The 12,210-nt window shown below is 46.1% G+C and overlaps 3 protein-coding genes across 3 annotated transcripts; 1 reads left to right on the top strand and 2 right to left on the bottom strand.

Annotated features, from left to right (window-relative positions):
- Window positions 1–764: 764 nt before the first annotated feature.
- Window positions 765–2,521, bottom strand: N7537_007286 (MFS transporter; the record flags this gene model as incomplete). Its single annotated transcript, XM_056898343.1, has 7 exons — window positions 765–841; window positions 906–1,039; window positions 1,094–1,140; window positions 1,195–1,741; window positions 1,798–2,075; window positions 2,129–2,273; window positions 2,346–2,521. The coding sequence occupies 7 exons, from the start codon at window positions 2,519–2,521 to the stop codon at window positions 765–767; spliced, it is 1,404 nt and encodes a 467-aa protein (XP_056750419.1).
- Window positions 2,522–4,638: 2,117 nt separating this feature from the next.
- N7537_007287 (uncharacterized protein) lies at window positions 4,639–4,827 on the top strand (the record flags this gene model as incomplete). Its single annotated transcript, XM_056898344.1, has 1 exon — window positions 4,639–4,827. One exon carries the CDS (start codon window positions 4,639–4,641, stop codon window positions 4,825–4,827), a length of 189 nt encoding a protein of 62 aa, XP_056750420.1.
- Window positions 4,828–7,234: 2,407 nt separating this feature from the next.
- On the bottom strand, window positions 7,235–9,898 carry N7537_007288 (flavin monoamine oxidase family protein; the record flags this gene model as incomplete). Its single annotated transcript, XM_056898345.1, has 13 exons — window positions 7,235–7,302; window positions 7,365–7,415; window positions 7,471–7,513; window positions 7,573–7,832; window positions 7,907–7,961; window positions 8,011–8,069; window positions 8,121–8,333; window positions 8,385–8,434; window positions 8,495–8,636; window positions 8,695–9,134; window positions 9,183–9,247; window positions 9,302–9,345; window positions 9,403–9,898. 13 exons carry the CDS (start codon window positions 9,896–9,898, stop codon window positions 7,235–7,237), a joined length of 1,986 nt encoding a protein of 661 aa, XP_056750421.1.
- Between the last annotated feature and the right edge of the window lie 2,312 nt (window positions 9,899–12,210).

A 12,210-nucleotide genomic window follows, 5' to 3' on the forward strand; every position in this document is an offset into this window, starting at 1 on the left:
CTACTTACTAGAGTATAAAGAAAGTAAAGTAATATATACTTCGTAGTTCTCTCGCCTTCTAATACCCCTAAATAAAGTACTTATTAGCTACTTATCTTACTAGGTCTACTATATTACCTATTCGGGGAGCCTATATAACCTTACTTTTATAGCTTCCGGGGCGGTAAACTAGACCTAGTAGGGAGGGATATACTCCCGAGAGGTTTATAGGGTTTACTTACTCTCGGTGCCTAAGGCAGCCACTTGCTAGATACCTTAGGACACTACTTCTTAGCACTCGGCTAAGTCATTAGTAGCGAGTGCCTATTACTAAGGGGTTTTCTCTAGGCTAAGCCCTTGCTTGGCGCTGATATAATATATTCGGTATCTAGCTAGTAATTACTACTACCCAATAAAAACCATGCGATCCTAACAGAATCTCAGGTATTAGATCTAGTAGTCACGTGGTATTGTACGTGACCCTATATACCGTAGGACCTCTATGATTGCTATCTCCTATCGTCCCCTACTCTCTCCTTTCCCCTTAGTCAGTCATCATAACCAATAGAATCCATCATTGGTAACTGCATCTCTATCATTGTAGCCTGTCCTATCATCAAATATGCGGAACCGAGGAACGGATTAACAAATTCGTTTAGAGTAGCGGCTGGTTTATGGCGGCGAACCGGCTTTTGGCCCGAATTCGAGGTCCAAACCGGTAGAAGATATAACTGTTTCACAGTTAGCAAGATAATGGTTGTTGCTCCACTACACTCATGAATCACTCACGGCAATGGAAGCATAGCGACCGTCAAAAAGGCAAGTAAAGATGTGGCCCACTGGTATCCAAGGGCCTCATACACTGTAAAAGAGAGACTATCAGCCATATGCTAAACTTCTCTTTCTAAAGGAAAGAGGAAACCTACTTTGGATACCAAAGAGAGGGAACGCAGCGGCAAAACTGCTTCGAAGGAACGCATTGGCCGCTAATGCACTTGCTGCATACAATGGATACGCATCGACGAGAAAGGTGATCACGCCTTGGAAGACGAGAAAGACGCTAAATCTACTATCAGTATAGGATGTGGCATTAATTTGGGAGATGAGCACGTACCCGAGACCGAAAAAGACACTTCCAATAATTGGCATAATCCAATGAATCTGCATATTGAGCTTAGTAAGATATGTTGACGGAAATGCAAAATTTGTACTCACCGATGCTGTGCTGCTCCAGCCAAACCAAAAGAGGCCAATCGTGATAAGAGGAGCTCCAAGAATTGCGGGCGGAAGCCGGTACTCGGGAATTATCTCCTTTCCATCCGGTGAGTGTTTTTGAACCAATCTCTGCAAATTCCATCCCCAGAGAGGATTGAGGAAGACGCCAAGAAATGTGCCGACTAGTTGACCGAGGAAAGTCAACCCGATTTGCCATAGATTGAAACCGTACAGGTTGGAAAACACCAATGGGAAGGCACCAAAGAAGAGGTATAAGGTTCCGATGATGACTGCAGTGTAGAGGCAAAGACACAGACACATTGGTTCCAATAGCAGTAATAGAAAAGGACGGTACATGGACCTCAAAAAGACCTTCTGCATTGATAGCGCCCCAGGCTGCACAGGTGTACCACTTTTAGCTGAGGCGGCTTGCAAACGGAGTGCTTTTTTGCGTAGAAGTACTGGAGCGTAAGTTTCCTTCATGAAGAGGAGCATGACAACCCAAAGTGAGGCGCTCCAGATGATGATGACATAAAACGACCAGCGCCTAACCATTGATAAGTGTTATGTCAAAAGGCATTGGTAGCGGGTCACCTTGCTTACCAAGACGTGAATGAGTTGATGAATCCACCAATGAGTGGTCCGAGGACTGGACCGGCAAAAGGTGTTGCGGTGTATATCATCATTGGAAGCTGCAATGTTTCACGGGTGAACAGGTCGCCGATGGTTCCTCCAGCCACGCTTTGGAAGGCAGCACTTGTCAGGCCACCGAGCATTCGGCCAGCGAGGAGAGTTCCGAAGTTATTAGCCACTGCACATGGAATAAGCCATATAGTGAACAGGGCTAGGGAAGCAATGTATATAGGGCGTCGTCCATAAAACTGGTAGATCTCAGTCTCCATTTAACAAGACAATGGTGAGAATAGTGGATTACCTCAGATATCGGCGCAACAAACATGGGCCCAACGCCCATGCCAAAGATGAACAGGGATAGTCCTACTGTGGCGACTAGCTCTGAAATATGGAACTGGACTGTGATCTGTCCATAGATGGACGAGTACAATGCCGAGGTACATGTCCTGTGAGGTCGAAACTAGTTAAGCTTGGCAATTCCTGGCAATGCTGGACGTCACCCGGGGCTGAAAGCTTACACACAGAGCGAACTGAAGGAAACAGTAAAGACCATAACCCATTTTCGCCAAAGGGCAAAGTTTTTAGGGTTTTTTGGATCATCTGGTCCATCCCAGTCGGCAGTGATCACTACCGACGGATTATTGACACCGCCAACTGTCTTGTCGCTTGACGAGTTCGAGGCAGACAACGACATCGCAGATCCAAGACACGCTTATTAAACCCACACGTATTATTTTCGTACTACATGGAGACTACACATTGATATATATCTAGAAACTTATATTTTGGACTGATGGATAAGTCGGCTCAGAGTCTGTCCTATTGAAAAAAATATCGTTGATATGAATAAGCCCAAAGGCCTCAGGCTACTTTTCTTTCCGCTTCCGCCTGCCTGCACTGTGGAAGCAGCTGGGTAACAAAGGGGGAAATGGCCAGATGACAAATTATGGAAGCGGAAGCGGAACCAAAAAGGGAGAACAGAAATGACGTATTTTGGAAGCGGAAGCGGAAATGAAAAGGGAAAACTAAAATATTGGCCATGATTATTAAACCAGCTCTTGTTCCCCTTCCGTTAACCGTCCATAGCAGATCAAAGCTGTTATGATGGGGCGCAGATGATTTTCAAGCCGGTGAAGAGTGGACCCGTGAACGGCCAATCTCTGTGGGTGGGTAGTTTCCTGGAATTGCACATGGCATTCCAAAGCAAAGTTCTGAAAGGTTTACCGCCGTATAGGCTTATTATTCCTTGAGAATTTTGCTTATAATTGCTACTATAAATTTCACTTGGCTGGAATGCGGCCCGACTGTCGATTACCTGTTTCCTTGAACCTCCAGAATAACCGTAATCGTGCACGGTTCATGAAGGTCCAAGCATTGAAGAGAAAGCAGACAAGAGAAAACTGCCCCTGCCTAGTAAGGAAATAGCTTTCCCATAACAACAAGAGCAAGAGGTTGGGATAGCCCTAGGTAAAATCCACCCCACGTAAAAGTAGACCTGATGCTTGGGTTTTCAGCCACCACAGTAGCCAAACATCATTTCCTACGACATAACTAGTATCAATCAACCCCTAGCCGCTGGATTATTATCGCAAAGGAAACCGCGAATCAAGGAGGGATACTAGAAAGGCGCTCAAGAACTCATTGTTCGAGACCACGATAGCCACAAGTTTTGCAGGTGACTGAGAGCCGGTACTTGGATTTTAGGAAATTCTACGGCCGTACGGCGGACATTCTCTTTTTGCCTATATTTTTTCCCCTTTCAATTTCACCGAAAATCTTCCTTGCCTAATGCCAAATTTTTACAAAAGAGAAGTCAAAAGAGATATGACCACAAGCTCTTATGCCTGTTGATTTCTAGAGAGCAACATACTGTTCACAAAGTGGACCCTGAACTGGAGACTGACCATTATGAGTTGGCGGGAGCCATGTGCTGATTATGCCGGTTCACCTACATACTCCAGACCTTTCGTACCATATCGCACGCTTCTCCCAGCCATCCGTGAACTCTGAAAGCGACTAAGTGGGGCAGCACGAGAGGCTACAAACTTCTAAGACAGGTGGTATCAGCGCTAAATACCTTGATATCTCCAAGATATTAAAGCAGGGTGCGCCGACTCCGTCGAGACCTCTCGGTCCCAAGTGGTCGGTGGTTAAGGGAACTTTTCAGATGGCAACACAGCGGCCCACAGCCGCAGGACACTGCGCTCATATACGCATGGCAATGCTTCTTGGGCAATAACCAGCCGACCGGTGCCTTTTCAACGATGGACAAGTGTTTTGTTAAACAGAGGCCCCATGGGAATTAGGACAAACTAATAGATAGTCTAATTTATCCCGAGGGCACCAGAACAGCCACAAAAGTATAAGCCCAGAAGTTCAGCGTCATAGCGTCAACAAGACCGGGCACAGCGTCTCAACTGTCGCCAAACCCTTCGGCTTACGTTCCGCTCAGGGGGCACCTTACCTTCAGGCTCTTTCACTCGAAGGGATAATACAAATACTTTCAATCCTCAGTGGGATTCGAATATGCACTGAAGTGAGGTCCGCAGGTAAACGGAAAAACTCCAAACCAACACAAATATAAGAGCAATATGGCATTGAACTTCTTGTGAGTGACGTTCACGCTTACAGCCACAATAACATGGTATAGAACTAATCTTCAATAGGGCCCGACCCGTCAAGTTGAGATAGACACCAGAAGATACAAACGTGCGTAGTGTTTTCACCAAAAACTGAATCAAGATATTGACCGTCACAATAGGACGCGGGCTGGGAGAATAGCTGTCACCCCTCAACAGACAACCCGTCATTATGGATAGACGAAGTCAGGCCTATGTTAATGGGCATGCTGGTTATGGCTGGCTACTCTTCCTACTCGCCGTCGTTTCACACGAAATTCTTTCACGAGTCAGTGGCACGATCTTTGAATCCTCATCCCAGAGGGTGTGGGCCCCTTGGCGACTGGAAGAGCTTCATGACGGATGGATGACCATACGCTAGTCGAACTAAGCTGGTGTTAGTCCACATTGCCAGCAAACCCTACGTTCCGGTACTCGGTTGAACCAATTGGCTTATTTGCTGGACAGGAAGACGATCCCATCAACGCTGCTGCCAGTCTGCGCCTACTTGTAGATAATCTCCCCTTAGCCCCGAAATTGCATCTATACCTGCATCACCATTTCGAAAACTTGCTTTTATCGGGAGACGGGCCAGTCAAAAGTAATAACCAGGACTCGTTTCCGCTCCAGTCACAAAGCATCATGGCCTTCGAATTGCTGGAAACATCAATTGTTGTCAAGCAATACTATTTGCCCGGATGCCCGTATGGAGAGCACTGTCAGAAGGTAAAACGAATCTTGCCATTATCAAATGCATAATGCAAAAGCTTCCTGCACCGGTTCACGCTTTGATGGACTCCATGGATATGTTCAACGAGTTTTTCGGCTCATTTCAATAGTGTTCACAACCAGTCGTCGAAATCGTAGCCATCGATTGCGTCGATCCGTCCCAGTCTCGTTTGAAAATTTATGTTCGATCACAGCTCACGACTCTGGAGAGTGTATTTGATATGTTAAGTCTAGGTAGGAGAGCCCCCAAAGCCCAGGACGAGGAAGACTCTTTACGGGAGCTTTGGTGCTCGGTGTTTGGTTTGAATCCCGACGAGCATCACGAACACCAGCCCCTCCGTAAAGGGGAGCATCATACAGGCGGCATTGTTTATTACTTCGAGTTTAAACGGGGTACGAAAGCTCCCAAGTCGAAGGTATACGTGCCCGTTCGACATTACGCGCAAAGCGATGAGCAGATTTCTCGAGGGCTTTCCGACTATCTCGCCCGTCGTAGCAAGACGCTGGCCACAGGATCTTATTATGATGGAGTCAAAAGATTATGGTGAGTTTTGCGGCCAGGAAGTTTACTTCTAGAATCGAACCGGCTCAGCCCTCTTCCTAGATGGCTGGTAAGTCCTTCTCGGCTGCTTCTCGCTGAGTTCAGGCGCCGGCAAGGTAATCCATCAATCCCAGTAAGCCTTTCTTCGCGTGCGAGGTTGATCTGTGTCTGGCGAAGGGAAACGGCCTTCGTTATCAGATACCTATCGATATTCCAGATGACGATGATGGTACTAGTGTGTGAAGAATCATATATGAACTGCATTAATGAGACCATGTTCTTTGTCGGTGAGGATCGTACGCGGGGAGTCGATGTCTATCACAGGTATGCCGTCGTCGCCTTCCTCGTGGAGACTATTGTACAATCCGCCAAGGAAATCTAATACAATTGTATATCAAAAGGGGATTGCTCGATGGCAGTCTGGCATAGCAGACAGGTCGATATCATGGAAGAAGTAACACCACAAGACACTCCCAGCCCACGCGGGTAGCAATTGTAGGCATCGATCGCATTGGCCTACTCCTAATCCAAGGAGAAAGAACCCGAAATGAAAGTATAGAGTAGATTGTAGACTACTAAACTGCCTGAGATCTCACAATGAAAGAGAAGCACGTGCACTGCCAAGAAATGAATGCGGCCTGAGGCCCTTGATGTCGTGATGTCGCCGGTTTCACCACTGCAATATGTGACTCCAATTTACTGGCAAGAAAAGCCCAGCCAACGTAGACCGAGGCTCCCCTTGCCATAAATCCAACGATACAGAGCAATGGTAGGCCGTATCGTATAGGTACCATCCATGGATCATACGCAGGGATGACGCTTTTGCATTCCAATACTACTCTTAGGTATGCAGTATAGAATTACGATGTCTGTCATCAACAAGCTCCGTTCGAAAGAGCCACTGGCTGTGCCTTGGTAGCTTCATCAATGATACGGCCGTTCAGGAGCTCCTGGCTGAGTGGGAGCTGCCGCGGTCTAACAGGTAAACTAATGTGGTCGTGCGGATGGGGCCTCTTTCTCAGATTTGGACTAAGTTTAAAACAACAAAACAAGGCCAGACCACGCTTGATGTGGAGCAACAGGGCTATGCTTAACGATTAATACGATATGTCTTTTGCCGCGAAAATGTGCGGGTCGAGGTGACTCCACCTGATCCGGTTTTGCCGTATATGTGATCGTGCTTAGTCTATACACAATTAATATTAAACTAAAGGTAGTAAACCTAAAAAAATGTCAAATAAGAGACGAAACTAGGAGAGAGCTGTGAAGAGACTAAACCACTCTGTATAGAGATAGTGAGTCACATGAGGTGTGCATAACATATGTCGGACTCGACATTATAGGAACTGCGCCTATCCAAAGTGTTCGAGTCGGATTCTCGTATCCGTGAAAGAATAATTAACTAATACGAAAGCCACCCTCTTCCTTGCCCTTTTAGCGCTTACTTACCTCTGCATGAATGACGGGAGGGTTGAATGAGCGCCTGACCTTTTCAGGTATTGTAGGGGGATCATGGTCACTAAACAGTAACCCATCTACCCATCCACGTCTTGGTAATTTCCTTTGCTTCATCGACTAATCCAAGTTCTACCATAAAAAGTCAAGTCAGTTAATCCTCAAAGCGATACGATATTTCGAGATGATCCTACCTAGCAGAAGCCGTACTGTCCCACGAACGGAGGATTCCAAAGCAGAGGCAACTGTAAGCGAAAGTCAGATCATGCTGAAAAGAAAAGGGCTGTGGGTTGACCGTACTCCATGAGTGGGTGTACGATGTGTGTTCTCCAATAAAAATCATCTGTCAAAGTTCAGCGATCACGACTCTAACTTCGAAACTCCTAGGCGAGGGTAACGCACATTGTTCTCCGTGTTGAAGTAAGATGGAATATACAGCTCGTGCTGACCCACACTTGGAAAAGCCCAAGAGCCGCCCGCATTGGACTCTTCCTCTAACCAACACAGACGGCTGAAGTTTCCAGTGTATTCTCCGTACACAATATCTCCATTTAGCTGGGCAAAAGCATCCAGTGCGTACTGAGCATGCTCCTTTTCGGGCGTGGAAACCCAGCGGTAGCCATAGTCGTCTTGGTTGTAACTGCCGAGAATAACCGCATGGCCTGTACTATTCACGTTGAAGCTAGGATAGCAGACATTTCCAATACCCGGAATGTCGGTTTGGTGTTGCAACTACCAAAGATCGGCTGCTCCAAATGCTCCCAAAATCGTGACTTGAATTCCAGCGCCACCTGACACGCTTTATTAGTACTGTGCTCCATACGAGGTCAATAAACTTACTTTGCAGGCAGATTGATAGCCGAGTTGAGCAATTGCGTCGGTGAGGATTGTAGAGAACTCTAATAAAGTGAGATTAGTTCTGAAATTGGAATCCCACGGGAAATCCATACCTGGAAGTTCCCATTTACGAACAACGGTAAATGGTACGGCGACAAAGGCATAGTCATAACTGGTATTCTGGAACTGACGGTCAGTGTAATGGTTCTTCCAAGAAACTTGCACCTTCTTCTCATGTTCGAGAAATTCGACCTTCTGGATCTTCCTGCGGTATTTGAGATCATCCTTGACCAGCGGCTTGAAGGCGTTTGGCAGTCGACTCATGCCTTTGAAGTATCAGTTGCCCGTTATTGATGACTTGGTAACAAAGGACTAACCTTTGTCAATTGTTTTCCATTCCTTGGAAGAGAAAAACATGTTATCGTACCTGTGGGTACCGGCTATGAGTAAAATACTCCCCAATCTCGTCATGTTACGGAATACTCACAAACTTACCCAGAACGGGGCAGAAGCAGAAGCAGAGGCAAGTCCCCCAGCCAAACCGGTGGTGTTTAGATCAAAGCCCAATACATTATGAAGGTAGCTCCCCTGAGCCCAATTGTCTCCGCCCCTGCCATTCCGACCGACGTCTTTATAATACAGTTAGTAAACTAGATTCATCAAGAGTAATAGGGCTATATACCATACCCATGAATTTCTTGTGTGCCTCGTAGAGGTTACTGGCAATTAGGTTGATCATCGAAGGATCGTACATGATTTTGCCTAATTGTCCCATCAACTTGTCTAACTCGGGGGTGTGAAGGGACGCAGCACCGAGGGAGCTATTATTCGCAACATCGCCAATGGTCGGAATTGAGCCGTCTGCGTTTCTTTTGTTTTCAATGAAGGAAAGGGCATTATTGCTGTCCTGTATGAAGGGGATCCAGTCGACGGCAAGTGATTCGTCGTGTTTGTTCAACTCATTTAAGGCGTCTGCTAGTTGAAACACAATTTGATGGCTAGAAAAGTTCAACGTGAGAGTCTCGTTGCCCATTGGAAATGTTGCGGTGATGGGAATTCGCATTGCTCCCATCTCTTGGTATTGGTATTTTGAGTCGGGCAATTCGAAGTATTCCGTCCAAATGCGACTTTCTATTGTCAGCCTTGATACAACAAATACTGAGAGAAAGACCTACCCTCCAACTCGGTCGGTGGACTCGGAGATCTGAAGGTTTGTAAAGCCAACGCTGTTGAGGAGAAACTTTAAGAAATGAGCATCGCCAATTGAGTAATCCAAGTAGGCGAGGTGACATACATAGGTCATCAACCCCGATATTCCAGCTCCGAGAATGCCGATAGCTGATTGACATCATTAAGAATGCATAATCCGTGTGATTTTGGTTATACGCACTTTACCTTTTGCCTTCCCTACATCAATGGTCCCAATTTCTTGGTTCTTGAGAAGGGTAACCCCATTGGACCATGGGCCCTCTGCATCGATACCAGAATCGTTTGTCATTGAAATGCGGTCCCTCTTGGTCAACTTGGGTCGCAGGATTCCTTCCAAAGCCAGTGGCTCACTCTGCCCGATCAGGATCTTGTTCCGCTCCCACGCCATAATGCATCCTCCGGAGGAGACATCATCGGGGACGACCCAAACCAATCGAGTATCTTCGCTAGACTTCACACCTCCGGAACCATGTGCAATGGTCAACTGAGAGCTAGAGAAACTACGGCTACTACAATTGCCGTAAGTGAAGACATGTTCCTTGAAAGCCGCATCAGGGTACTTGAGGTGAATATTGATGATCTTCGAAGCCGTAGTATCCCTCACAGAAATATCAATATCCTGAGGCACAGAGGCTGCGAGTGCCACGGGAAGAAAACCGGTCATCAGCAGGGTCCAGTGCATCTTGAGATTCGTACTGGATATGGGTACAGTTGACCTTTCGTACAATCATTGCCATCTATCTTATTTTATACCTAATTCGTGGGTGCCTCCTTTCCAACATAAATCGGTTGCTGGTGGATCCCAGCAACGACTATCTACGGCCGTAACCGTAGCCGGAGTCTGCCTTGGAGGCAGGATAATCACAATCTCTCATCTTCTTGTTATTAACCCCATTCGGCATGTCCTCGCTATTTCCGTGGCAAATTGCTGTTGTTTAACCTTTTGGCAAAAAATGCCTCTGGGCATTTCCATAACATTGAACGTGGCGTTTTCTCGGAAATCAATTTTCAAAGTAGTCCATAGTGCATAGCACTAATTAGGCCGTCTTGAATAATTGTGCAGCTTTACTTTCGGGATCAACAACGTCTTTAAGATAGTGAGGCTTGATTGCTGGAAGACGGATGGATGTCTGCGTAAGATTTCCTTTTATCGAAGACAAACAGACGTATCAGGGGAAGAAGTCTATCATTCTGTCATTGATTTATGCTTTAGTGGTCTTAGTCACTGTGGTACACGTCTAGGCTCAGGTGCCGATAAATATATTGGAGCTATAGTTGATAAGCTAGGCGCTGGAGGTGCCACTCTACCGGCCGTAGGGTGAGAAGATACTTCGAGTTTAATCAAACACAGCCCTATAAGGTCCATTCTGAGCTCATTCATAAACTATTGATGATTTCGCTTGGCAGAATCCATTACCATGTTGGCAAGAACAGCCCCATCTATGGCACCGCCGACTGCTCTGAGTCTTCCATGATCTGTCTTCTTACTAACAGGATGTCCGACAAAAGCACCCTTTTGAACAAGCGACGAGGAAAGGTTTTATCAAATGTAGCGATGGTTTGTACGTACTCGCGTCCCACCAACAAGCGTTGCACTCAGACCTTTTTAGCCTCGTAGCGCTGAGTGCACCTGCTTGTGTTGTGTCGTTGCATTGTGCTTGTTGGGTGACAGACGCTTTGTCTTGACGTGCGACGCTGTCCAGAAACGACCCCTGTAGATGTAAGTTAGGTCGCTTTCCCATATGGTACAGAAACACCATAAATGTATTTGTTTACCGAGACAAAGCACCCATTCGAGGTACTCATTTGGACTTGGAGTGTTGGAGCTCATCCATTCTCATTTGCTCGGGGGCCTTATCCCCATAGTAGTCACGACTCGATATAGTCCCAGGTAGTGGCGATTAAACCTTCCCAGGCAATTAAGGTAACAAGATATATTTCTGCAGATGATAAGAATGCTTTGAAACTTGTGTGTAGTTAACATCATCCGTGTGTTATGTTTTGGTGGAGAGGGGGTATCTAAAGCGGAATAAGAAAAAGGTCAGCAATCCTGCGGTAATATCTATTGGCTGATAAATACAGCGACTCTAGCGTTAGGATAGGTCAGGGAGTACATACGCACTTCATTGTGTCTAAACTTGACCCACTGGATATCGCAAGACAAATTTATTCGGCGCCTTGGCGGTAAGCACACATTAAGCACAGCCCAGTCTCAATAGAATAAAGATTTACGCATTTTAAGGGCTTTCTAATACATTTTCTAGCCCCTCGCTATAGGCTCAAACCTAGTTTTACGGCCATATTGTGAGACGTCTTCGGACCTTAGCAGCGGGCGGATTTGGCTTGGAAGCCACAGCCAATGATTCCTTGCAGCCCCAAATCTGCACTGTAGAGAGGCTCCTTCGTTCCCCTTCTATTTCCACCGATATCATTACTATACAATAGAAGTCACTATCAGATTTCCCCTTGGACACACACTTTTCTCTCTCGGCTCGTACCCGGAACGAGGCCAATCCTTATTGGGATAGGCAGTAAATTATTGTCTACTCATGTAATATTCCTATTTACAAACTAGCCTTTGTTTAGAGTTAGCCGTTTCGGGTGGGGGCTGAGAAACAACGCGTGTGTCTAAGGAGGAATCTATTTTCGACCTCCACATAAATTACTATAACAACTACATGGTTTACTACTATAGTAACTACATTCTACTACCAGCCTATCACTATATGTAGTTGCCGCGGTAATGTATGGTAATGATATCGGGCAAAGCTGATTACCCGATGCGGGAAATACCTAATATATGGGTATCTCTAAAAAAAGTGCGGTCTCTATATTATTCCCAGGTCAGTGAAACCTTTCATGTGATCAAATAGGACGTTTTTTTAATGGCGTAAAGAGCTTTTCGAGCCATCGAAGGCTAATTTCATCGGAAATCCACCCGTTCGGATTAACTTCGAGTTTCCAATTATTCGAAGGGCCGTTAAGCCAGGTTTC

This window comes from Penicillium hordei, assembly GCF_028827395.1.
Source record: "Penicillium hordei strain IBT 12815 chromosome Unknown utg000004l_segment0_segment0, whole genome shotgun sequence".
Lineage (NCBI taxonomy): Eukaryota > Fungi > Ascomycota > Eurotiomycetes > Eurotiales > Aspergillaceae > Penicillium > Penicillium hordei.